Below are 24,514 nucleotides of genomic sequence, written 5' to 3'. Positions count from 1 at the left end.
ACTGCTAAGCTTGTAAGCCGCCCTGAGTCTTCGGAGAAGGGCGGGATAGAAATGGAATAAAATTAAAATAAATAAATGCTCCAGAGACCCTTTCGTTCATCCGGCCTTGTGCTTCTCAACCTTGGCCGTTTGAAGATACGTGGATTTCGGCTTCCGGAATTCCTCAAGCCAGCCCTGACAACGTCGGGCACGATTTAGCCTGCTCCAAGATCAAGAGTGATCTTTGCAAAGATGCTGCAAGAAAACAACCCAGCTCAAGAGAGTACCCAAGGACAACCCCCACCCAACCAGTTCTTTTCCTCCTCCCCTCCCCAACACTGATGGTGTTACCCAGCTGGGTCACGAAAGCGCCAAGGAACCCCTACAGTTCCAGCGCCGAGCTTCAAGTATTCCCTCGTATCAACGGGGAGACTTGATAAGAGACGAGTCACGGGGGAGCTCCAGCAGCTCAGCCTGTGGCTATTTTGTTTTCTTAAAATTATCAAAAGGAGCTGTTGGGGGTCTCAATGCCAGGAAAAGAAGCCCGGGGGGGGGGGTTGGGTGGAAGTCTTGGCTCACACGGGGACTAGCCGTTGCAGCCATTAAAATAATTAACCAACACCCCACCACCACCACCACCAAGCACACAGCCAATCAAACGTTTGAAACAGCTGCCTTTCTTTTAAACATCATCCAAACGGTATTAATTGTAGAGTTTTTATATACTCACGCTTTGGTATGAATGGGCTCGAAACAAGAAAAGACACACGACTTGAATCCAGAAGGGGGGGAAAAAAGTGGGTTTTTTTGGGGTGGGGTTGGGGGAAGAGAAGAAAAGGACAACATTTTTTGCAAGTGACTTTCCACAGGCTGCATTTCAACGGGTTAAGAGAGTCTGGTTTCCAACTTGAAAAGAGACTCCATGGAACAAAGGGATAAGAGGTAAAAATAATAATAATAATCCCCGTTTGATGCGCATCTTCGTGTATTGTTAAGAGTGGTGTTAATCTCCCCATTGAACTCCGATTGGCCGAAACGAGGCTCTATTTAATTAAAGAGTGCAGCCACCAACAAAACAGAAAATTGTTGACCCCCCCCACTGCTCAAATTGGGTGGGGTCTATGTGGCTCTACCTTTTAATTTCATCTACTTGTCCTGCCCCACCAACGAAAACCTAAACCAAGGTCTAAAGCAGCATTCCTTACTCCTCCTCGCTAGGAACGAACAAAGGAAGCAGGCAGGGAGTAGCAAGTCCACCAAAAATGGGGCAGAGAGAGACCCACAATAGCTCGTACTGCTTCGAGGCAATTGCTCCAACATCTGGAAGAACTCCCCGACATCAACAGCTGCACAGGATTTTTATAAGTGTGTGTGTGTGTGTGTATTTCTTGCTACAATTCCTGCCCCAAAACAAGCCTCCGTAAAAATACTGGGGGGAGGCGGGGGGGAAACGACGGGACTGGGTCCTTCAGAACTCTTTCCCACAACCTATAACTTAAAGAGCAGCCGACACGCAGGTCGGGCGACGGTAGAGTACGTACATTCCTTCTCCGTAAAGCTAACGGCTTATCTATGACCTAAAATAATAATTTTCTTTTAAAAAAAAAACACCAACGTGATTCAGGACCTCGTGCGGGCCTAGCCTCGCTCGTTGAACAAAGTGCTCGGTGCAAGCCACGATCGGCCGGCGTAAACCGGGGGGGGAGCGTTTTTAGCAAACCACTCTCCCGTTTGCCGGGCCTCGCCCTGGCGGCACGCCTCTTTTTCCCACCCCAAGCTAGGAAAAAAACCAGGAAAACGGAGATCTATGAAACTTCCAAAAAAAGAAAAGAAAAAATAGAAAGCTGCCACGCTGGGAAAATATCCTTTTTTGCCCTCCCAGGTTGGAGAGCTCCAGCTGCCAAGCCCGGGGAAGCCAAAAACCAGCTCTTCTCCTGGGCGAGCTGCCCCTCTCGCCAGGGAGCTAAAAGCCGGCTAGGAAAGTCACGTCTGTGGCTCTTAACGGGCGCAGAAGACCAGGCGCGGGGGAAGTCGAGAGGCTGGCTTCAGGAGAGGCGGGGACCACACAGGACGGAGCCGGATCCAACCCCATTGCGCCTTTTATTTTCAGGAGAGCATCTGCACCGTCAGCAGCAGGTCGGGTTTGAGCACGCTTCCCATGTGCTCGCCCCGGGAGGCTTTGATATCCGCCATGACCTCGGCGTCCCAGGCGAAGGTCAGCAGCGCGGAGGGCACCTGGAGGGAGGGAGGGAGGGGGGAAAAGAGAGAAGCTTAGCGGGGGCTTTTCGAGGAACCAGGGCAGGCGGAGGTTTTGGGGGCGCTATGGCAGGAAAAGTCGTAAAATGGAGCAAGACCCAAGAAATGGAAAACTTTGGCCTGAGTTGTTGAGTCGAGAACAACCGATAGCCCCTTCGGGGGAAAACGTCTTTAAACCAGGCCGATATTCAGAGAGGTTATCTGCCTTGGAAGTAGCCCGTGTAATTATTATAAAGATTATCACAGAACTTTTTAGGACGGAATACAAAATGGCCCTATAACATTTAGAACATCTAGAAAGAGTGCAGAGAAGAGCAACCAAGATGATCAGGGGACTGGAGGCTAAAACATATAAAGAACGGTTGCTGGAATTGGGGATGTCCAGTTTAATGAAGAGAAGGACTAGGGCGGACAGGATAGCAGCCTTCCAGTATCTCAGGGGCTGCCCCAAAGAAGAGGCAGTCAAGCTATTCTCCAAAGCACCCAAAGGCAGGACAAGAAGCAACGGACGGAAACTCACCAAGGAGAGAAGCAACCTGGAACTAAGGAGAAACTTCCTAAAAGTGAGAACAATTAACCAGTGGAACAACCTGCCTCCAGAAGTTATGGATACTCCAACGCTGGAAGTTTTTAAAGAAGAGACTGGACAACCCTTTGTCTGAAATGGTATGCAGGGTTTCCTGCCTATACCCTCCTCCTCCTCATTATTATTATTATTAATCATCATCATCATCATCATCTCTATACTGATAGTGGAGGGGGGGGGAGAAACTTGTACAGCTTAGAGGAGGCAAAATTGTGCTCAGAGAAACAAATAACTTTATTACACGGGTAGTCCTCGATTTACGACCACGACGGAGCCCAACCCAAAATTCCTGCTGCTGAGACATTTGTTAAGTGTATTTTACCGCCTTTTTCCGGCCTTTCTTGCCACCGATGTTAAGTGAATTGCTGCGGCTGTTAAGTTAGCCACACGGTTGTTAAGTGAATCTGGCTTCCCCCATCGATTTTGCTTGTCCAAAGTTTGGAAAAGGGGATCACGTGACCCCCAGGACGCTACGACTGTCATAATTATGAGCCAAGTGTCCAAATCATGATCACGTTGACTGCGGGGGGAGGATGCTGCAACGGTCCTAAGTGTGAAAAACAGTTATAAGCCGCTTTTTCCAGGGCTGCGGTACTGTCGAAAAGTCACTTAAAGGCACAGTTGTAAGTCGGGGAACCACCTGTAGCCAGTGGTGGGATTCAAATACCTGAACTACTGGTTCTATTATGTGATGCAGGCCTGGACCTCCGATGCCTAGAACAGACTTCCGGAAGTGGTATCCATGCACTTCCGGTGGGCCGTTCTAGGCCTGGGAGGCCACACTCCACTCCTCTGATGCCTAAAACAGACTTCCGGAAGTGGCATCCACGCACTTCTGGTGGGCCGTTTTAGGCCTGGGAGGCCTCCTCCAGGCCTCCGATGCCTAGAATGGACTTCCGGAAGTGGTATCCATGCACTTCTGGTGGGCCGTTCTAGGCATGGGAGGCCTCCGAAGCCTAGACTGGACTTCCAGAAGCCAGCAAGTTCTTCAAATTCAGATAAATTTAGCTACCGGTTCTCCCGAACTGGTGCAAACCGGCCTAATCCCACCACTGTCTGTAACGCAACTGCCCACCTTGACAGGGAGATGAGGCCTCCGTTGTTTTAATTCCCAAAACTCCAGGCCAAACCTGGAGAACAGTTCCACGCAGTATTAACCTCGTGAACTCTCAAGCTTCCTCCTTCCGTTGTGTACTCAAGATGGACAGCGATTAATATTTATATGTTGCATATATGTCATATATAAAAGGTAAAGGTTCCCCCGCACATGCGTGCTAGTCGTTTCCGACTCTAGGGGCCGGTGCTCATCTCCATTTCAAAGCCGAAGAGCCAGTGCTTGTCCGAGGACGTCTCCGTGGTCACGTGGCCGGCATGACTAGACGCCAAAGGCACACGGAACGCTGTTACCTTCCCACCGGAGTGGTCCCTGTTTTTTTACTTGCATTTTTACGTGCTTTCGAACTGCTAGGTTGGCAGAAGCTGGGACGAGTAACAGGCGCTCACTCTGCTACGTGGCACTCGGGATTCGACCCGCCAAACTGCCGACCTTCTGATCGACAAGCTCAGCGTCCTAACCCACTGAACCACCGCATCCCTTCATGTCGTATATAGCAGGTTTTACATGTGTGCGATGTACACTGGGAGAGCAAGCAACTAAATTTCCTTTTTAACGTGTGCCGTTGTACCCACCGTAAGAAATGGCAATAAAGGTTATCTGATCTATATCTATATTATTATCTAAGCAGAGGCCTCCACCCACCCCCCTCCAAGGAAACTGGACACTTACCAGCCCGCACTCGTTGAGGGCCAGGCTCTCGTCGGTTAGTTTGTGGCCCCCGGGGGCCAACAGCTCAAACGGCAGCCAGTCGTTCTGCAGAGTCTCCCGCACAAACTGGAACAGAGTGGAAACTGGCTCTCGGGCGTAAAACGTCCCTGCAGGAACAGAAAAAAAAAGACTTCTTAGCTTGGGTAGGGACTGTGTTCATTTAACGACCGCAACATTTGCTTAATGACATCCTGGGGGGGAAAAAACCTCGCAAAGTGAAGCACAGGCCCATGGCAAGTACAGATAGTCCCCAGCTCACAACGGTTCACTTAGCGACTGTTCGAACTTACAACAGCCTTGAAAAAAGTGACTTACGGCCGTTTTTCACACTTATGACCTTGGCGGCATTCACACACACACACACACACACACACACACACACACACACACACACACCATGGTCATGTGATTTACCTTCAGAGGGTGGAAAACTGAAAACTGATGGGGTCACGTGATTCCCCTTTTACGACCTTCTGACCATGGGGAAAACAGATTCACTTAACGACCGTCTCACTCATTTCACACCCGCAGTGATTCGCTTAACAGCCGGGGCAAGAAAAGCCGCAAAAGGGGGCAAAACTCACTTAACAAACGTCTCGCTTAGCAACATAAATTTCGGCCTCCATCGTGGTCGTAAGTCGAAGACTAACTGTAGCTTAACAATCGGCACGACTGAACAACCGTAATTCCGGACTCAATTCCGGTCGTTAAGTCGAGGACCACCTGTTAAGTAAGGACTAGACCGTAGAGACCAGCCGTGGTTCTTCAGGGTTTCACGTTGGACAAATGTGACAACTTTTATGACTTGTGGACTTCAACTCCCACAATTTCTGGGCGCTCCCGGGCTAGGTGCATCGAACACCCGACTCCAGCAAGCCTTCGCTCACTGGGGACCGACTGCAGGCAATCCTCGACTTATAACTGTTTATTTAGGGACTGGTCGAAGTTACAACTACACAGAAAAAAGTGATTTATGACAGGTTTCCACGCTTGCGACCGTTGCAGCGTCCCAGGGTCACACGATCAAAATTCAGATGCTTGGCGACTGGCTCCCTCCCATTTAGGACGGTCGCAATGACCCAGGTCACCTTTTGTGAACTTCTGACAAGCAAAGTCAATGGGGAAGCTGGTTTCACTTAACAACCGTGAAGAACTGTGATGACCCAGTGGTTAGAATGCAGTCTTGCAGGCTAACTCTGCATCCCCACAGCCTGGGGTTCGATCCTGACCGGCTCAAGGTTGACTCAGCTTTCCATCCTTCCGAGGTCGGTAAAATGAGCACCCGGATAGGCTGACTCCGTAAACAGCTTAGAAAGGGCTGTAAAGCACTGTAAAGCGCTATATAAATCTAAGTGCTACTGCTATCTATCTGTCTGTCTTCTGCCTATCTACCATATCTGGCTAAGACTGCCTGTCTGTCTGTCTATCTGTCTATCTTCTCTCTCTCTCTCCCCCCCCCTCTCTCTCTCTCTCTCTCTCTCTCTCTCTCTCTCTCTCTCTCTCTCTCTCTCTCTCTCTCTCTCTCTCTCCCTCCCTCCCTCCCTCCCTCCCTCCCTCCCTCCCTCCCTCCCTCTCTCTCTCTCTCTCTCTCGACAGCCCTGGTGGCCCAGTGGTTAGAACGCAGTCTTGCAGGCTTACTCTGCGTTCCCACTGCCAGCGGTTCGATCCTGAGGGGCTCAAGTTTGACTCAGCCTGTCATCCTTCTGAGGTCGGTAAAATGAGGACCCAGATTGTTGGGGGAGCAACAGGCTGACTCTGTAAACCGCTTAGGGAGGGCTGTAAAGCGCCGTGAAGCGGTATATAAGTCTCAGTCCTATTGCTATTGTTAATTGTGACAAAAAAGGTTGATAAAAGGGGACCAAGCTCACTTAAGAACTGCCTTGCTTAGCAGGGATGGATGGATCTATCTGTCTGTCTTTTTATTTTATTTTTTATTTTATTTTTAAATTCCATTTATATCCCGCCCTTCTCCGAAGACTCAGGGCGGCTTACAACCTTAGCAGTATCCTTCATTCTATGTATATGCCTGCTTATTAGGGCTTTCACACACACCCCAAGCGGCATTATTACAAAGTCAGCTTCATTGCCCCCAACAATCTGGGTCCTCATTTTACCTACCTGGGAAGGATGGAAGGCTGAGTCAACCTTGAGCCTGGTGGGACTCGAACCTGCACTAATGGCAGGCAGCTGGTGTTACTTAAGGAGGCATTAGCCCACTGCTCCACCAAGGCTCTTTTAAGTTCTGTCTGTCTGTCTGTCTGTCTGTCTGTCTGTCTGCCTGTCTGTCTATCTATCCATGCATCCATCCATCCATCTATTTATCTATCTATCCATCCATTCATCCATCCATCCATCCATCCATCTATCCTAAGACTGCCTATCTACCTGTCTGTCTATGTCTATATTCTCTCTCTCCCTCCCTCCCCCCCTCTCTCTCTCCCTCCCTCTCTCTCTCTCTCTCTCTCTGCCCAGTGGTTAGAGTGCAGTATTGCAGGCTGACTCTGCCCACTGCCAGCAGTTCGATCCTGACTGGCTCAAGGTTGACTCAGCCTTCCATCCTTCTGAAGTCGGTAAAAGGAGGACCCAGACTGTTGGGGGGCTCTGTAAACCGCTTAGAGTGGGCTGCAAAGCACTGTGAAGAGACTTGTAAGTCTAAGGGCTATTGCTGCTCTCTTCCTGCAGTGATTCGCTTGACGACGGCGGCAAGAAAGGTGGTAAGAATGGGGCAAAATTCACTTCACGGCTGTCCCGCTTAGCAACGGAGTTTTTGTTTTTGGCTCGCTGGTGCTCCTACGTCGAGGACGACCTCTTCCGCGCAGCCAACCACCAGGTCCCCCCCCCCGTCCCCACTTTACCTTGCAGGATGTACCCGTCAGGGAAGCGAACGCGCAGGAGGGTGTAGTTGTATCTGCGCAGCTCCCGTTGCTCCTCCTTCTCTCGCATGGCTTTCGTCCTCAGCATGGAGGCCTTCTCAACCGCTTCTGTCCTTCAGAGAGAAGAGAAGAGGGTCAAAAGGGGAAAGGGCAGATAGGTCCTCGACTTAACAACAATAATAAAAGTTGGAAGGGACCTTGGAGGTCATCTAGTCCAACCCCCTGCTCAGGCAGGAAAGGCCTATAGCATTTCGGACAAAGGGCTGCCCAGTCTCTTCTTAAAGACTTCCAGCGTTGGAGCATTCACCGCTTCTGGAGGCAGGTTGTTCCACTGGTTAATTGTTCTCACTGTTAGGAAGTTTCTCCTTAGTTCCAGGTTGATTCTCTCCTTGGTTAGTTTCCATCTATTTTGCTTCTTGTCTTGCCTTCAGGTGCTTTGGAGAACAGCTTGACTCCCTCTTCTTTGGGGTAGACCCCTCAAATATTGGAAGACTGCTATCCTGTCACCCCTCGTCCTTCTCTTCATTAAACTAAGACATCCCCAATTCCAGCAACCATTCCTTATATGTTTTAGCCGCCAGTCCCCTGATCATCTTGGTTGTTCTTCTCCACACTAGAAAGAGTGCAGAGAAGAGCAACAGAGAGGATTAGAGGACTGGAGGCTGAAACATATGAGTCTCAACCTCCTTTTTTACATTGTGGTGACCAAAACGTCCTTCATCCAAGTCTCCCCCACATCCTTCTCTGGTGCCCGGTGCCTCGTGACTTCCGAGAATGGCGAAGCAACACAATACGTAAACAGGGCAAAAAGAAGAGAAGGTTTGGCCTACAAAACTGCACATTTCTCCTGTAATTTCCTATTCTATGCTGACTGGAGCCCAACGTTCTCGGGACCTTTTTCTTACAAAGTGCCACATGGGTCCTCAAACATTATCTTAGCCCAGGGGTAGGCAACCTTGGCTCTTTTATGACTCACGGACTTCAACTCCCAGAATTCCTCAGCCAGCATGGGGGAAACTTTGGCCCTTTCATGACTGGTGGACTTCATCTCCCAGAATTCCTGAGCCAGCCACGCTGAGGGGAAAGGGAGAGGTTTCCAAGCTGAGACAGGCTGGTTCAGGAATTCTGGGAGTTGAAGTCCAAAAGTCATGAAGGGGCCATAGTTCCCCCATGCTGGCCGAGGAATTCTGGGAGTTGAAGTACACGAGTCACAAAAGAGCCAAGGTTGCCCACCCCTGCGTATAGACCAACTCTACATACGGTGGAACTACCGGTTTGTACCTTTAGAGGAGGGGTCTTCAAACTTCGCCCTTTTATGACTCGTGGACTTCAACTCCCAGAATTCCTCAGCCAGCCACGCTGAGGGGAAAGGGAGAGGTTTCCAAGCTGAGCCAGGCTGGCTCAGGAATTCTGGGAGTTGAAGTCCACCAGTCACAAAAGGGCCAAGGTTGCCTACCCCTGCCTTAGCCGCTTATAGATTCATCTGCAAGTTAAACCTCTCAAAAATACAGGCAGTCCTCGATTTACGACCACAACGGAATTCAGTGAATTTTGCCTCATTTTACAATCTTTCTTGCCGCAGTTGCTAAGTAAATGACTGCGGCTGACAAGTTAATAAGAACGTTTTTTTTTAAAAAACAAATCCGGCTTTCCCCCATTGACTTTGCTTGTCAGAAGGTCGCAAAAGAGGATCACGTGATTCCCCCCCCTTCTCCCGGGGGACGCTGCAACCGTCCTAAAATATGAACCGGTTGCCAAGCGTCTGAATATTTATTTATTTGGGGGGAGGGTTAATTTTCTCGGTTTCTCAACATATAAAATACAAAGACAAATGAAGAAAAGTCACAGGCAAACGTTTCCCAAGTTTGCCAAGCGTCTGAATTTTGATCATGTGACCACGACGGTCGCTAAGTGCGAAAAAACGGTCCTAAGCCGCTTTTTTCCCAGCCCTGTTGTTAACTTGGGAGCTGTCACTAAGTGAACTGTGATAAGTCGAGGACTACCTCTAGTAAATCACTCTTTCCAGTGCCGTGGTAACTCTGAATGGTTATTAAGTACAGGCTGCCCCAAAGAAGAGTGGGATCAACTTATTTCCCAAAGCAACAGAAGGACGAGAAACAACGGTTGGAAATTGGATCAAGGAGAGAAGCAACCTGGATTTAAGGAGAAACTTCCTGACGGTGAGGACCATCAACCGGTGGAACAGCTTGCCACCAGAAATGGTGGGCGCTCCATCGCTGGAGGTTTTTAAGAAGAGGCTAGACAATCCCCTGTCTAAGATGGCGCAGATTCTCCTGCTTATGTGGGGGGCTGGACTAGAAGACCTCCAAGGTCCCTTCCAGGCAGTCGCTCACCGCATCCTCTGCTCCCGCCTCAGCTCCTCCGCCGTGAGGTTGAAGAAGTCGTTGGGCAGCTCAAAGCGAGAGGCCTGTGGGGACGGTTTGAACAGTCGGAGTTGGCGGTCCAGCTGGGCCCTCACCGGCTCGCCGGTCACCAGTTTCTCCCTGTGCTCTTTCAGGTCCTCCAGCCTCTCCAAGGCTTCGTCCTTCAGCACGTAGAAGTCCTCCAGGGCCTCTTCTGCAAGAAAGGCGGATGTTGTTTTGGCCCGCTGCCTCACAAGTGGTCCCCGACTTACGACCGCAGCAGAGCCCCAAATTTCCACGGCTAAGGGAGACAGATGTCGCTAACTTTTTTTTTTAAAAAAAAACGTCTTTCTGATTTTCCAATTTTACCTTTAGGTATTTAAAAAGCAACCTGGCGAGTGGGTTAATCAACCCTTCGATAACAAAACCTTCCCCGACTTACGACCGCAGCAGAGCCCCAAATTTCCACGGCTAAGGGAGACAGATGTCGCTAACTTTTTTTTTTTAAAAAAACGTCTTTCTGATTTTCCAATTTTACCTTTAGGTATTTAAAAAGCAACCTGGCGAGTGGGTTAATCAACCCTTCGATAACAAAACCTTCCCCGACTTACGACCGCAGCGGAGCCCCAAATTTCCATGGCTAAGGGAGACAGCTGTTGCTAACTTTTTTTTTCTTAAAAACGTCTTACTGATTTTCCAATTTTACCTTTAGGTATTTAAAAAGCAACCTGGCGAGTGGGTTAATCAACAGTTCGATAACAAAACCTTTAGCGCAAATCTCAAATTGCAACATCAAACGTTTCTTCGCTTTTTCCCTTAAACCGTTTACCGTCTCGTATTCAAGCTAGTAGAATTCCTATTATATCAAGTCGATAAAAACATCATTACGTTTATCAATGAATTTTTAGCTAATGCGCGTTTTAATTGCATTCCATCTTCATAGCCCATCCATATCCTGTTATTAATTTTTTACCCAAGTTTTAGTTTCTCACCAATATTCCCATTTAACCTTTGATATTTATAATTATAACCACTGCGCCACCATAAAGGATAGACATAGATATTGTAGATAGAAGATAGATATATATGAAGATACAGTTACAAATAGCACTTAGATTTATAGACCGCTGCACAGTGCTTTACAGCCGTCTCTAAGTGATTTACAGAGTCAGCCTAACACCCCCAACAATCTGGGTCCTCATTTTACGGACCTTGGAAGGACGAAAGGCTGAGTCAAACTTCAGCCAGCCAGGATCAAACTACTGGCAGTGGGCAGAGTCAGCCTGCAATGCCGCATTTAACCGCTGGGCCACCACGGATGATGGAACAAGGCACAACAGCCCAAGTAACTTTATCGGGGTTAAGGAACACTAGTCCACATGAAGCCTTACCTTGTCCTGTGACATCCAGAGCCACTTTTTCGAACCCAACAGCCTGGAAAAACCTGTCTGCTCCTTCCAGGCAATGGATCCTTTCCTGAAGGGGGTGCGGGTGGGGAAACAAACAAACCTCAGAGAAGATTCATGAAGGCTAATTCTTCTTTGGGGCGAGCTTTATCCCAACTTCTACCAGGAAACTAAAGAGCTTGAGGGACTAGGATCCTCTTATTTGCTGTGGCATCTTTTTTGACCAACAGGCAGCAAAAACACAAAGCCATTAGGACAAGGGTAGGCAACCGTGGCCCTTTTATGACTGGTGGACTTCAACTCCCAGAATTCCTCAGCCAGCATGGCTCAGCTTGGAAACCTCTCCCTTTTCCCTCAGCGTGACTGGCTCAGGAATTCAGGGAATTGAAATCCACCAGTCATGAAAGGGCCAAAGTTTCCCCCATGCTGGCTGAGGAATTCTGGGAGTTGAAGTCCACCAGTCATAAAGCGGCCTAGGCCTAGGCCAGGGGTAGGCAACCTCGGCTCTTTCATGACTGGTGGACTTCAACTCCCAGAATTCCTGAGCCAGCATGGTTCAGCTTAGAAGCCTCTCCCTTTCCCCTCAGCGTGGCTGGCTCAGGAATTCTGGGAGTTGAAGTCCACAAGTCATAAAAGGGCCAAGTTTGAAGATCCCTGCTCCAAAGGTACAAACCAGTAGTTCCACCGGATGTAGAGTTGGTCTATAGCAGGGCTAGGTAACCTTGGCTCTTTGTATGACTCGTGGACTTCAACTCCCAGAATTCCTGAGCCACCACGGCTCAGCTTGGAAACCTCTCCCTTTCCCCTCAGCAAGGCTGGCTCAGGAATTCTGGGAGTTGAAGTCCACGAGCCAGCCAAGGTTGCCTACCCCTGGATTAGGAGAATGCACGACACCAAGGACAGATGGGGAAATACCTGGAGGGCAGACACCTTTGGTTCCAAGGCAAGAGCCCTCATCCTGAATGTCTTTAAAAAAAAATCTCTTAATACAGGTAGTCCTCGCTTTACGACCACAACAGAGCCCAAAATTTCTGCTGTTAAGCGAGACATTTCTTCAGTGAGTTTTGCCCCATTTTATGACCTTCTTTGCCAGAATTGTTAAGTGAATCATTGCAGTTAAGTGAGTCACACGGTTGTTAAGCAAATTTGGCTTCCCCCATCGACTTTGCTCCTATGAAGGTCGCAAAAGGGGGAATCACACAACGCCCGGGACACTGTGAGCGTCATAAATACGAGTCAGTTGCAAAGCTTCTGAATTTGGAGCACGGGGATGCTCTAAACGTCATAACTGTGAAAAAGGGGGTCACTTTTTCCCCCCGATCGTTAACTTTGAACGGCCACTGAATGAACTGTTGTAAGTAGAGGACTACCCGTACGTAAGCACATGTCCTGCAGATTTTTTTTTTAATAGAAAGAACTTTGATAGATGTTTCTAACTTCCTCCAGCCAAGCAGACAGTTTAAAGCTGTCTCTCAACCTTGGCGGCTTGAAGATGGACTTCAACTCCCAGAATTCCCTGGCCAGCAAAGCTGGCCTGGGAATTCTGGGAGTTGATGTCCACCCACCTTCAAGCCCCCACGGTTGAGAAACACTGCTCTAAAGAACCAGCATAGATTCTACCACTTCAAAATTTTGCACTATCTTTCTTAACGTGCTTAGATAAACGTTAAAAACATCAAGGTAAATAGAGTCCCTGCAGACTTTACTCCGCCACTCGCTGCCGACTCTAGGGGGCGGTGCGCATCTCTGTTTCAGGACCGTTGAGCTAGCGCCGCCCAAAGGCGTTTCCACGGTCACGTGACCAGCATGACGTCACGGAGCGCTGTTTGCCTCCCTACTGAAGTGGTACCCATTGATCTACTCGCATTTGCCTGCTTTCGAACTGCTAGGTTAGCTGGAGCTGAGGCGAGGACAGGAGCTCACCCCGTCCGGTGGTGCTCGGAACTCGAACACGGCCTGCTGGCTTTCCAGCCGACAAGCCCAGCGTCTTAAACACTGAGCCGCCACGCCGTCCCCCTTAGGTAAGGACCCGGGTCAAAATGGGAGAAAGGAAACACTGAAGCAATGGGCCTTTTACCCCTGCCTCTTTTCGTTGGCCATCGGCCAAACTGCAACACTCTTCCGCCACTGTCCCTCAAACAACCCTGGAAGTCTTGCCCCACATCAAGTCACAAAGGGTTGGCTTTGGGTCCTGGTCCTAAGGAGTTTGGGATCTGGTCCTCCAGCGAGTTTGGGATCTGCTCAATCCTTCCTCCGTTTTGCAAAGCAGCCCTCCGTCAACACGACCGGGGGGGGGGGGAGGAAGAAACACAGAACATCCAGAATTGACAGCCATCATTCTCCAGAGAGAACTGGCACCTGGATTCCTGGTGCCAAAGGTTCAGCTTACCTGGAAAACTTTGTTCTGCACCTTAATTTTTCGATATTTCTCCTCCTCCGGGTGGAGGTGGATATTATCAAGATACCTGGGAAGGAAAAGTAATAAAGTTGTGTGTACGCTGACATCGGCGCATACCTTGCTTTGAGCAGAGGGGCTTGGATTAGAACAGGGGTCCCCAACCTGTGGGCCGCGGCCCGGTAGTGGGCCGTGGCTTCCTGCCACTGGGCCGTGGGACAGGCTGGCCAGTGTGCGCACGTGTGCACACACACCCTTGTGCTAGTGCTGCAGCGCACAAAAACAGGACGCCGTGCCACAGAGTGCAAAAAATGGGCCGCTGCGGCACCTTGGGGCGCGAAAATGGGATCCCGCCGCGCCTCGGGGCGCAAAAACAGGATGCTGCTGTGCTTCAGCGTGCAAAAACAGGTGCCACGATGCTGCAGGGTGTGGAAACGGGGACGCTGTGCTGTGCAAGAACAGGGCAGGGCAGGGCAGGGCAGGGCTGGTATCATGTAAGCGCTAGCCCCGCCCCGTTTGGATCACGTGTGTGCTCGCAGCCCTGTGTGTGTGTGTGTGTGTGTGTGTGTGTGTGTGTCTGTGTCTGTGTAAAATGCTTCCCCCTCCCTTTACCTCCAGTCCACCAAGGTCCCTTCCTTAACCAGGATTGATTACATGGTATATTATGGAATCCTTGGTCAGTCCGTTTGACATTTATCAGAAAAGCAGAGCAGACTTGGGGTATCTTATAGAGCAGGGATCCCCAACCCCCCGGGCTGTGGACCTGCCACGGGCTGCAGCATGCCAGAAACCAGGCCACGCAAACAAGTGAAGCTGCATCTGTGTTTCCTGCAACCTTCCCTCATCACAAAAAACCCTTCTGCACAAGAGAGCATTTTTCCCCACTGCGGTCTTGACGCCCCATATAAATGGGCTGTCCTCTCACCCCATTCCGCAAACCCTGGAATCAAACCACAATTAAGAGCCAGAACGCGGAAGGAAGGAAGGAAGGAAGGAAGGAAGGAAGGAAGGAAGGAAGGAAGGAAGGAAGGAAGGAAGGGTGACAGGGAGGTTGGGAGGGAAAAAGGAAGGGAGGGAGGAGGAAGAGGGGAGAGAAGAAAGAATGAAGGCAGGAAGTCAAAAAGGAAGGAAGGAAGGAAGGAAGGAAGGAAGGAAGGAAGGAAGGAAGGAAGGAAGGAAGGAAGAGATTTCTGAAGGGAACAGACCCATAGCACCTACTTTGCGATCGTCTCCACGCCGAGTTTGACCTTCTCCCGGTCCCTGTTGAACGTGTGGATCTGCATGATGGAGGCGGCTACGGGATCTCTGGCAGCGTGCTGGAGGAAGAGGAAGAGGAAGAGCCGGTGAGACAAGCAACTGGCAGAGATTCCCCCACAATCCTCAGAAGAACAAGCTTTACCTCCAGGATGGCGTTTTTGATCTGCGTCTCTCTTCTGTCTTTTCGGACGGTGACGCCGGTCAACGGGCAAGTGAAGTAGACGCCCGAGACAGACAAGGTGGAAGGGTCTTCTTCTTCAACATCAGGTAAGGAATTCTAAGAAAAAAAGGAATTAACATTATAACGGTGAGGACAATTAACCAGTGGAACAGCTTGCCTCCAGAAGTTATGGGTACTCCATCACTGGAGGTTTTTAAGAAGAGACTGGACAGCCATTTGTCTGAAATGGGATAGGATCTCCTACTTCAGCAGGAGGGTTGGACTAGAAGACCTCCACGGTCCCTTCCAACTTGGTTATTCTGTTATTCTGCCTGTATGCAGCTTGCAAAACGGTCGTCAGGGCCTTCCAGCCTTAATAATATCTGCTGTCGTGGTTCTGACAGATGGAAACTCTTCCAAGAACTTCGAGGCCTTGTTTACCTTAAAGAATCTTTATTCGAGTAGCATGGCATCGGCACGTACAGGGTTGAAGCCGAAATCTGAATTCTCCTCCCCTGAGCACATCGTATCAAAGCACAATTCCCTCCTCTAATTCACAGCCATAAATCACGTTCTCCAATCAGTTTGAAATGCAGGCCTTCCCTCCAGTTCTCTGACAATGCCATTTCTTATCGTCTCTTATTTCAAACAAACAACCTTGAAAAAACACCCTGCTACGAGGCTGTTAGGTCTAACTAATTCCCATACACATTCTTCCTCCTTCACCCAGCATCGTCTAATTCTAACTCTAAAAGTCACACACAAGTGAAGGGGGAAATGGCTGCATCTTCGTATACTGTCAAAGCAAGAGCATCCGAAGTTAGCAGCGCTGACACCTGCTTCTGATTCTCGGCAGTTGTGCCCACTGCGAGTTGAGGCAGGGTTTAAGGGCTGCAAGCTGGCCAGCCTACCATTACCTGGAGCAACGGCAACAGCTCTCCGCTTCTAGAGCAGAGAAGGCCTAACCTTTCCTTGCGACCTGGAGGTCACTTCTTCCCGCGTGCAAAAGAGACGCGTCAATGCTGCTAACTTCGGATGTTTTTGCATTGACAACAGATGGGATATGCAGCCACTTTCTTCTTCTTTTTTGCTTTTAAGAGTTAGATGATGCTGGGAGGGGAGGGGGGAACGTGCACAAGACTCTAGCTCAGACATGTCAAACATAAGGCCCGGGGGCCGGATCCGGCACACGAAGTGGTTTCATGCAGCCCGCGAAGCCATCCTGGAAACAGTGAGGGAACGGCCCCCACTGCCTTGGACCTGGCCCAGAAACCCTCCTTCTGCCAGAGACCCTCAGATCTCTCCCAGGCCCCCATAGGCACCCTTGATGCGAATGATGTAGAGCTGGCCACGCCCACCCAGTAGACCATACACACTCTAGCCACGCCCACCCTGGCCATACCCACCCGGCCCCTTGAGGGCAACCGCCATGCTGATGCGGCCCTCAATGAAATTGAGTTTGACACCCCTGGTCTAGCTAGACGTAACAATATTGAACCTAGTGTGAGAACCAAGGTTATTGAAATAAGAGATGATAAGAATTGGCAGGCTAGAGAACTGGAGGGGAAGCCTGCAATTCAAGCTAATTGGGGAATGTGATTTATGACAGTTACCTGGAGGAGGGAATTGTGCTTTGATACTATGTGTTCAGGGGAGGGAACTCAGTTTTTGTGCCAATGCTATGCTAGTCAATTAAAGATTCTTTAAGGTAAACAATGCCTCAAAGTTCTTTGAAGAGCTCCATCTGTCGGAACCATGACAAGATGTTTCTTCCCACCGTAGCCCCCTAAAAACATGAAGACCTCCTACTCAACTAAGTAGGCCGTTCTATGGCAGTGTTGTGATTCCGTGCCAGCCAGTGGACCTGGCAGCTGAGTCCGGGGAATCAGAGGAGGAGGGGGGGGGGCTGGAGAGCTATCGGGAGTCGGAGGAAGGTTCTCACGAGCTCCAGGACTTACAATCTGAGGAAGAGCCTGGCCCCTCCACTCGTGCTCAGGCTGAGACCCAGCTGTGCTGGGAAGCCGAGTCAGACTCTGAGGACTCACAGCTGGAAGACGTCATAAGACGCTCGCAAACGCCGACAGGCAACAAGAGCAGGACAGAGGGAGGCAATGGGGCGGCTCCCAGGGAAGAGGAGAAGACATTGAGAAGCCACTTCTTGGGGCTGCATAATCAAAAGTGAAGTCGTGGGCGGTGCTTGGTGGCTGAAGGCAACCATTTGCAAAGGACTCACGTTTCATGGGATCATGTTCCGATTGCCTTGCCTGTGAACAATTCTCCGTATGAATCGTGTTTTGTTTGCCTTTGCTTTGGGGATAATTTTGCAGGTCTGTAAATACTACTAAAAGGGGTTTTGTTTTTCCTGCATTTCCAGCCTGCTTGTTGGAAGAGGGGTTTCTCCTTGGGAGTTAACAAGGACTCACGAAGGCTGGGACAGAGCAGGCAGGGCTCATTAAAACCAGGCATCTCTCAACCGTCATTTCAAATGCAGCCACTTCTCTCTCGTCTCCGTTACCTTCTGATCCACGGGGATCCCCTTATCGCTCGCCGCCGCTTCAGCCATAAGCTCCTTTTTCACTGCAGCACAAAAAAAGGGAAACGGGCCGATGAGGAACAGATTCAGAATGGAGGACGCAAAGGACGGGGAGTCCCCGAGTTATGACCACAATGGGGCCAACTGTCAGGGGAGTCGTGCCGGAATTTACAATATTTTTTTTAATGCAGTTGTTAAGCGAATCACAGCAGGGAATCCGGTGGCCGTTAAGGAAATCCGGCTTCCCCTGTCGACTTTGCCGGTCACAAGGCCATCACAGGGCTACACAATGCCGCAACTGCTGTAAATAGACGCGCCCAAATTCTGATCCCGTGATCGTGGGGATGGCACGATGAGGGTCGCAAGGGCGAGGACTGATTGCGGAATCCCCTTTTGAAGTGCCCCTGTAACTCTCAGCAAATTCCTCTATGTCGAGGACTGCCTATACTGGTAGTCCCCGAATTACGACTGCAACCAAGCCCCAAATTTGTTGCTAAGCAAAAACATTTGCGAAGTGCGTCTTGCACCATTTTACGAGTTTTTAACTTAAGATCGCTGCGGCGGTTAACTTAGTGACACGGTTCTTAAGTGAATCTGGCTTTCCCCCCCCCTTGAGTTTGCTTGTCAGAAGGTGACACACACACACACACACACACGGGATGGTGTGACCGTCAGAAATATGAGTCGTTTGCCAAGCATTTGAATTTTGATCACCTCACCGTGGGGGATGCTGCGACAGCCGTTAAGTGTGAAAAGCAGGTCGTAATCACTTTTTTTTCAGTTCTGTTCTAACTTTGAATGGTCACTAAATGAATTGGCTTAAGTCGAGGACTACCCATATTCAGGATTTCTATGTTGCTCAAATTAAATCCAAGCCAGGGGTGCCTATTTTAGTTTGATGCTGGTATCCTGCAACACAGCAAATGCAACAATCCCTCGTGCCAGACTCCTATCTTCCCAGGCTGGAAAGCCTAGTGATTGGATTCTTATGTTCTTCAATAGTCCCACTGAGGCCCCAAAGATGCTTTTTCCTAGAGGCAACTGGACTTTTCTTGTTTTTGTTTGAAGACGTTTCGCTTCTCATCCCAGAAGCTTCTTCAGCTCTTTTTTTTATTAAAGAGTTTTACAAAAACAAAGTTTTACAATATATCCCCAAATCCCCCCCACCCCAAACCCGCCCACTTCCCCCCCCACTTCCCAAAGCTAAATACAGGATTATAGTTACAATAATCATATTCTAAATAAAAATTATGCATAATATACAATTAACCAAATTCATAATGTGCTTTAACTCCCCTTTAACCTAACTACAAACAAAGTACCAATAACAATATCCCACTAAAATCTACTCATAAGCTAAATGGAACTTTTTAGTCCCATATTTGTTCTGAATATAATCTATCCATCTCCTCCAAACTGAAATATATCTTTCCTGTGAATGATCTTTCAAATAAGCAGAAATCTTAGACATTTCTGCAAGATTCGAAACTTTAAACACCCATTCTTCTACAGTGGGCAAACTATCCTTCTTCCAATATTGTCCCACCAGTAACCGTGCTGCCGTTATCATGTTCAACATCAAGTTAGTTTCTTTAACATCACAATCTACAACAATACCCAATAAAAACAATTACGGAGAAAACTTTATCTTTCTCTTAAAAATCTTTTGAATGTTCCACCAAATTTTGATCCAAAAAGCTTTTATATTTCTACAAGTCCACCACATGTGAAAATAGGTAGCTTCTAAACTACCACATCTCCACATACTCTGGTTTCTCTTCAGATCGTATAAATCTCGCCTTTTACCAGAAGCTTCTTCAGCTCTGACTGGATGGTGGGGAAGGGAAGGATTTATACTCCTTGCAGACAGCTGGTCGTTGGCATCCTTTTGGAGAGTCTGTTGAGGCCACTAGTAGGTTTATCTGTGTCCTCAGGGTCCCCTGAGTGGTGCAAATGGGCGTGGAGCCTTCTTGGAGCTGCTGAGGATACCGTCTATCTCGAGTCTACAACACGGTCCTTTCAGCAACTCCAAGAAGGCTCCACACCCATTTGCACCACTCAGGAATCCCTGAGGACACAGATAAACCTCCAAGTGGCCTCAACGACTGTCTAAAAGAATGCAAATGACCAGCTGGCTGCAAGGAGTATAAATTCTTCCCTTCCCCACCATCCAGTCAGAGCTGAAGAAGCTTCTGGGATGAGAAGCAAAAGGTCTTCAAAGAAAAACAAGAAAGTCCAGTTACCTCCTGGAAAAAAGCTCCTTTGGGACAACTAAGGACCTGGAAGACTGAGAATCTCCACGGACACTGCCAGCGTCAAAAATCCGCCAACATAAAATAATTAGCATAAAGCCCAGGGGCTGCCCCAAAGAAGAGGCAGTCAAGCTATTCTCCAAAGCTCCCGAAGGCAGGACAAGAAGCAACGGATGGAAACTAATCAAGGAGAGAAGCAACCTAGAACTAAGGAGAAACTTCCTGACAGTGAGAACAATTAACCAGTGGAACAACCTGCCTCCAGAAGCGGTGACTGCTCCAACACTGGAAGTTTTTAAGAAGAGACTGGACAGCCATTTGTCTGAAATGGTGTAGAGTTTCCTGCCTGAGCAGCGGGTTGGACTAGATGACCTCCAAGGTCCCTTCCAACTTTGTTTATTTATTTATTTTAATTCCATTTATATCCCGCCCTTCTCCGAAGACTCAGGGCGGCTTACAAGCTGTTGTTGTTATTATCATTATTGTTGTTGTTGCTTGTTGTTGTTGTTGTTATGCCTTATGGTTTCATTTCATCCCAGAACCACCCTTGACCGCAATCAATCTCCATCCAGGTAGTCCTCCATTTACGGCCAGAAATTACTATTTCAAAGAGGGACAGTTGTTAAGCAGGTTTCGCCTTCTTTTACAACTTTTCTTGCTACAGTGATCCCCCCCCCCACCAAAGTTGTTAAGTTAGTAACAGGGTTGTGACGTGAATCTGGCTTCCCCATTGATTTTGCTCGACGGAAGGTCGCAAAAGGGGATCACGTGAGACAGCAACCGTCATAAAAACGGGCTAGTGGCCAAAGCCTCCGAATTCTGAGCACGTGACCCTGGGGACGCTGCGAGGGTCATAAGTGTGAAAAACGGACCCAAGTCACTTTTCTCCAGTGCCGTTAACTTTGAACGGACGCTAAACGAAACGTATGTGCGTTTCCTGCAACCCTCCATCGCTACAGAGAAAATGGCCTATAAAACCATTTGTATTTCCTTGTGTTGTGTATGTGTATTTCCTGCACCCCTCTATCGCTACAGAGAAAATGGCTTAAAAAAAATGATTTATTCCGTCAACCCGGGATGAAGGCAGACCAAGCTTTTTGCCCACTGCTTCAGAAACAGGTTCTGGAAAGATTTCAAGGTGCTGCCATCCTGCAGCGGCTGAAATCCTTCTCCAGCTCCTCCGAACATTTTACCCTGATTCCGGATGGCGTCTTGGGACGAGAGAGGGCGAGGTTTGGGCTTCTGTTCCAGCCGAGCCAAGGCGGCGGCCGCAGCCATCTGAGCCTCGTTGGTGGGGCCTTGCCGACATTTGGGAGGATCCGGTTTGGGTTTTTCCTTGGTGGATTTTTCCCTGTTGGAGAACAAAGGGAGCGTAAAGGGAGTCAGGAAGATTTGAGGAGCACCCACAAAATGCTGGGAAGCTCTAACTCGGGGGTCTTCAAACTTGGCCCTTTGATGACTGGTGGACTTCAACTCCCAGAATTCCTCAGCCAGGAAGTTGAAGTCCACCAGTCATAAAAGGGCCAGGTTTGAAGACCCCTGCTCTAACTCTATGTATTAGTCTATTATTCTATTCCAGGGCTCTTAAGACTTGGCCCTTTTACGACTGGTGGACTTCAACTCCCAGAATTCCTCAGCCAGCGTGCCTGACTGAGGAATTCTGGGAGTTGAAGTCCACCAGTCATAAAAGGGCCAAGTTCAAAGACCCCTGTTCTATTCTACAGAGAGAAAGAGACAAACCTATTCATATAGAGGGGGTAGTCCCAGGCAATTCACAGGACACTTTCCAGGAGCAAATACAAATAAATGAACCGAAGTGGGGGAGTCACATTGGGGCCTGTGGCTCATTCTGACATACCCAGGCTGAGCAAACAAGCCAATGCAATGTGGGCCCTCTCCAAGCAGCTGTGTTCCCCCCCCCACTCCCATGTCACACCTCTCCCTACAGCATCATAAAGGGTCTACTTTTAAATTGTGCAGTCCAGTTTTTAAATTGCCAGCAGCCCAGCATGCCAGCTGGATTAAAGCCCAACAAAGCTCTGAAATTAAGACTTCTCCTTCATGAGAGACCATCACCGACATAGTTTGGACTCCTGTATCCCAAAGAGGAAGAGCAGATCTCTCTCTTTTTTTAAAAACAAGTGTATTAAAGTTTAGGAAGATCAAGATACAAAGTTTAATACAAAATAAGGAAAACGTAAAATAAGGGCAAGGAGAACATAATCCTTCTTTTTCCCCACACAATAAAAATCCTGTGAAGTGAGTTTAGGCTGAGAGCAAAACTGACACAGCGTCCATGGCTTTCATGCCTAAGGAAGGACTAGAACTCACCATCTCCTGGTGATTGGCCCAAACTCACCTGACAGGCTTTCATGTCTTAAGGCGGGACTAGAACTCACTGTCTCTGTCCCAAAGTTTTCTGTATATATATATATATATATATTTTTGTTTTTGAATACTGCATCCAGTTTTGGTTATAAAACACATTACAAAAAAGATGTTGAGACTTTGGAAAAAGTGCAGAGAAGAGCAACTAAGATGATTGAAGGCCTGGAGACAAAAACATATGAAGAACGGTTGCAGGACTTGAGTATGTCTAGTCTAGAGAAAAGAAGGACAATGGGGGACACGATGGCAGTCTTCCAGTATTTGAGGGGCTGCCACAAAGAAGAGAGGTGTCAACTTATTCTCCAAAGTGCCTGAAGGCAGGACAAGAAGCAACGGATGGAAACCGATCAAGGAGAGAAGCAACCTGGAATGAAGGAGGAATTTCCTTACAGGGAAAACAATTAACCAGCTTGGTTTGCCAAAAGAAGTTGCGGGTGCTGCATCACTGGAGAAGAGATTGGATAGCCGCTTGTCTGAAATGACAGGGCCACCCGCCTGGGCGAGGGTTGGACTAGATGACTTCCAAGGTCCCTTCCAACTCTATTCTGCCTAAGTCCGCCAAACCATTTTCCTTCCTAAGGTGGAAACAGGCACCTGCTGCCCACGATGAGTTCAAAAGTGAAAGCAGAGAAGCCCATTCAGAATTGCAAGATTTGTTACTGTAACCCCATAATAAAAACGACATGTAGTCCTCCACACTTATTTGCCCCACTCAGGTGACCCTGAGGACACAGATAAACCTCCCAGTGGTCTCAAGGACTCTCTAAAAAGGATGCAAATGACCAGCTGTCTGCAAGGAGTATAAATCCTTCCCTTCCCCACCATCCAGTCAGAGCTGAAGAAGCTTCCTGGATGAGAAGCGAAAGGAAGCTCCAAAGGAAAAACAAGAAAGTCCAGTGGCCTGAAAAAGCACCTTTGGGACTCTTCTTGAACTATTCTCCTTTCCCAAATTCTGTTTTCCCCTCCCTTCCCTGTTGCTTTGATGGCAGCATGCCACCTAGGCGGCAAGCTAAAGATGGTGGTTCTGACACATATACGTGTTTTATATATTTATACACACACACATAGACATATACGCACGCATGCCTATATTGACCTATGTTATCTATTAGCATTGGGGAGGGATGGAGATTGTATTTTAATATTTCAAACTTTTACTTCTAAGGTCCCTAGAGATTCTCCATCATCCAGGTCATGGTTGGACCAAAAGGCAATTGGACTTTTTTGGGATTTTCTTTTATTTATTTTAAAACATTTCGCTTCACATCCAAGAGGCTTCCTGGGTTGAGTTTAACTTCTAATATTAGCCAGATTAAAGTGTGAGTCATGGGGGGAAAAAGAATTAGGTCAGGAGCAGATCAGTGGCAGCTTCCCTTCCTCGGATCCGTTTCAAAAAAGGGGCCGCACAGCTGTCTGTCCAATCTGGGTTGCTTCACTGGGTGGTGGAGGGGTGGACTGGATGACCTCAAGGGGGTCCTCCCACCCTGCCCTATAAATCCCTCCCCTCCCTTAATCCTTTCTACTCAGTTTCCCCTCCACACCTGTGATTGGAGGGACCCCAACTCCCAGGGCTGGGTCTCTATAGAACAGGGGTCTTCAAACATGGCCCTTTTCTGACTTGTGGACTTCAACTCCCAGCATTCCTCAGCCAGAGTGCCTGGCTGAGGAATTCTGGGAGTTGAAGTCCACAAGTCAGAAAAGGGCCAAGTTTGAAGACCCGTGTTTTTACAGAACCCAACCCCCCTCCGAGGGCGCCAGGTTGGGGAACCGACCGGGACCTTGCCTCTCTTTAGAATGGGCGGGGCCGTTACCTAGGCGACTCGCTGAGTTTCTGGCCCGAGCCGGCCGTCTTGAACTTCAAATCCGCTTTGATTTCCTGGAAGAACTTCTTCATGGCCGCCTCCCGCCCGCGGCCTCCGAAGCCCAGCCGAAACGAGCACAACCGACCGGGCAAAAAGGCAAAAGGCAGGCGGGCAGGCAGGCGGAGAAGCAAAAAGCAGCTGCGAAAACAGGAAGCGGAAGCCCGAGAACAAAAACAAACAATCCAGCTTCCGGTCACGTGCCGACGCCGCCTCTGACGCCATCTTGACTCGGAGCGGCCACAAGGGGGATGGAAGGGAACCCCTCGCGGCGCGTGCAGCACGCTCTGCAAGGCGGAAGTCACCTCTGCCCTGAGTCGTCGACGGAGGGGCGGGGCCGGGGGGGGTTGTTGTCGACGGAGAGGATGCTGCGCTGATTGGA

At 49.0% G+C, this 24,514-nt stretch overlaps 1 protein-coding gene across 2 annotated transcripts; it reads right to left on the bottom strand.

Moving 5' to 3' along the window:
• Positions 1-835: 835 nt before the first annotated feature.
• UBXN6 (UBX domain protein 6) lies at positions 836-24,282 on the bottom strand. Of its 2 annotated transcripts, none has more exons than XM_081321229.1 (11): positions 24,085-24,282; positions 21,079-21,236; positions 17,616-17,677; positions 15,083-15,217; positions 14,902-14,999; positions 13,678-13,753; positions 11,274-11,358; positions 9,874-10,096; positions 7,502-7,632; positions 4,608-4,753; positions 836-3,368 (listed from the first exon to the last, which is right to left on the bottom strand). In XM_081321229.1, exons 1-11 carry the CDS (start codon positions 24,165-24,167, stop codon positions 3,333-3,335), a joined length of 1,233 nt encoding a protein of 410 aa, XP_081177355.1. In that variant the 5' UTR covers positions 24,168-24,282; the 3' UTR covers positions 836-3,332. The 2 variants fall into 2 exon arrangements, with proteins under 2 accessions (XP_081177355.1, XP_081177354.1); XM_081321228.1 differs by having other exon boundaries at positions 836-2,214.
• Between the last annotated feature and the right edge of the window lie 232 nt (positions 24,283-24,514).

The sequence above is a fragment of the Vipera berus genome (genome assembly GCF_964194415.1).
Source record: "Vipera berus genome assembly, chromosome: 1".
Lineage (NCBI taxonomy): Eukaryota > Metazoa > Chordata > Lepidosauria > Squamata > Viperidae > Vipera > Vipera berus.
Note: the sequence above shows the minus strand (reverse complement) of the source record. Positions and strands in the feature narration are given on the sequence as shown.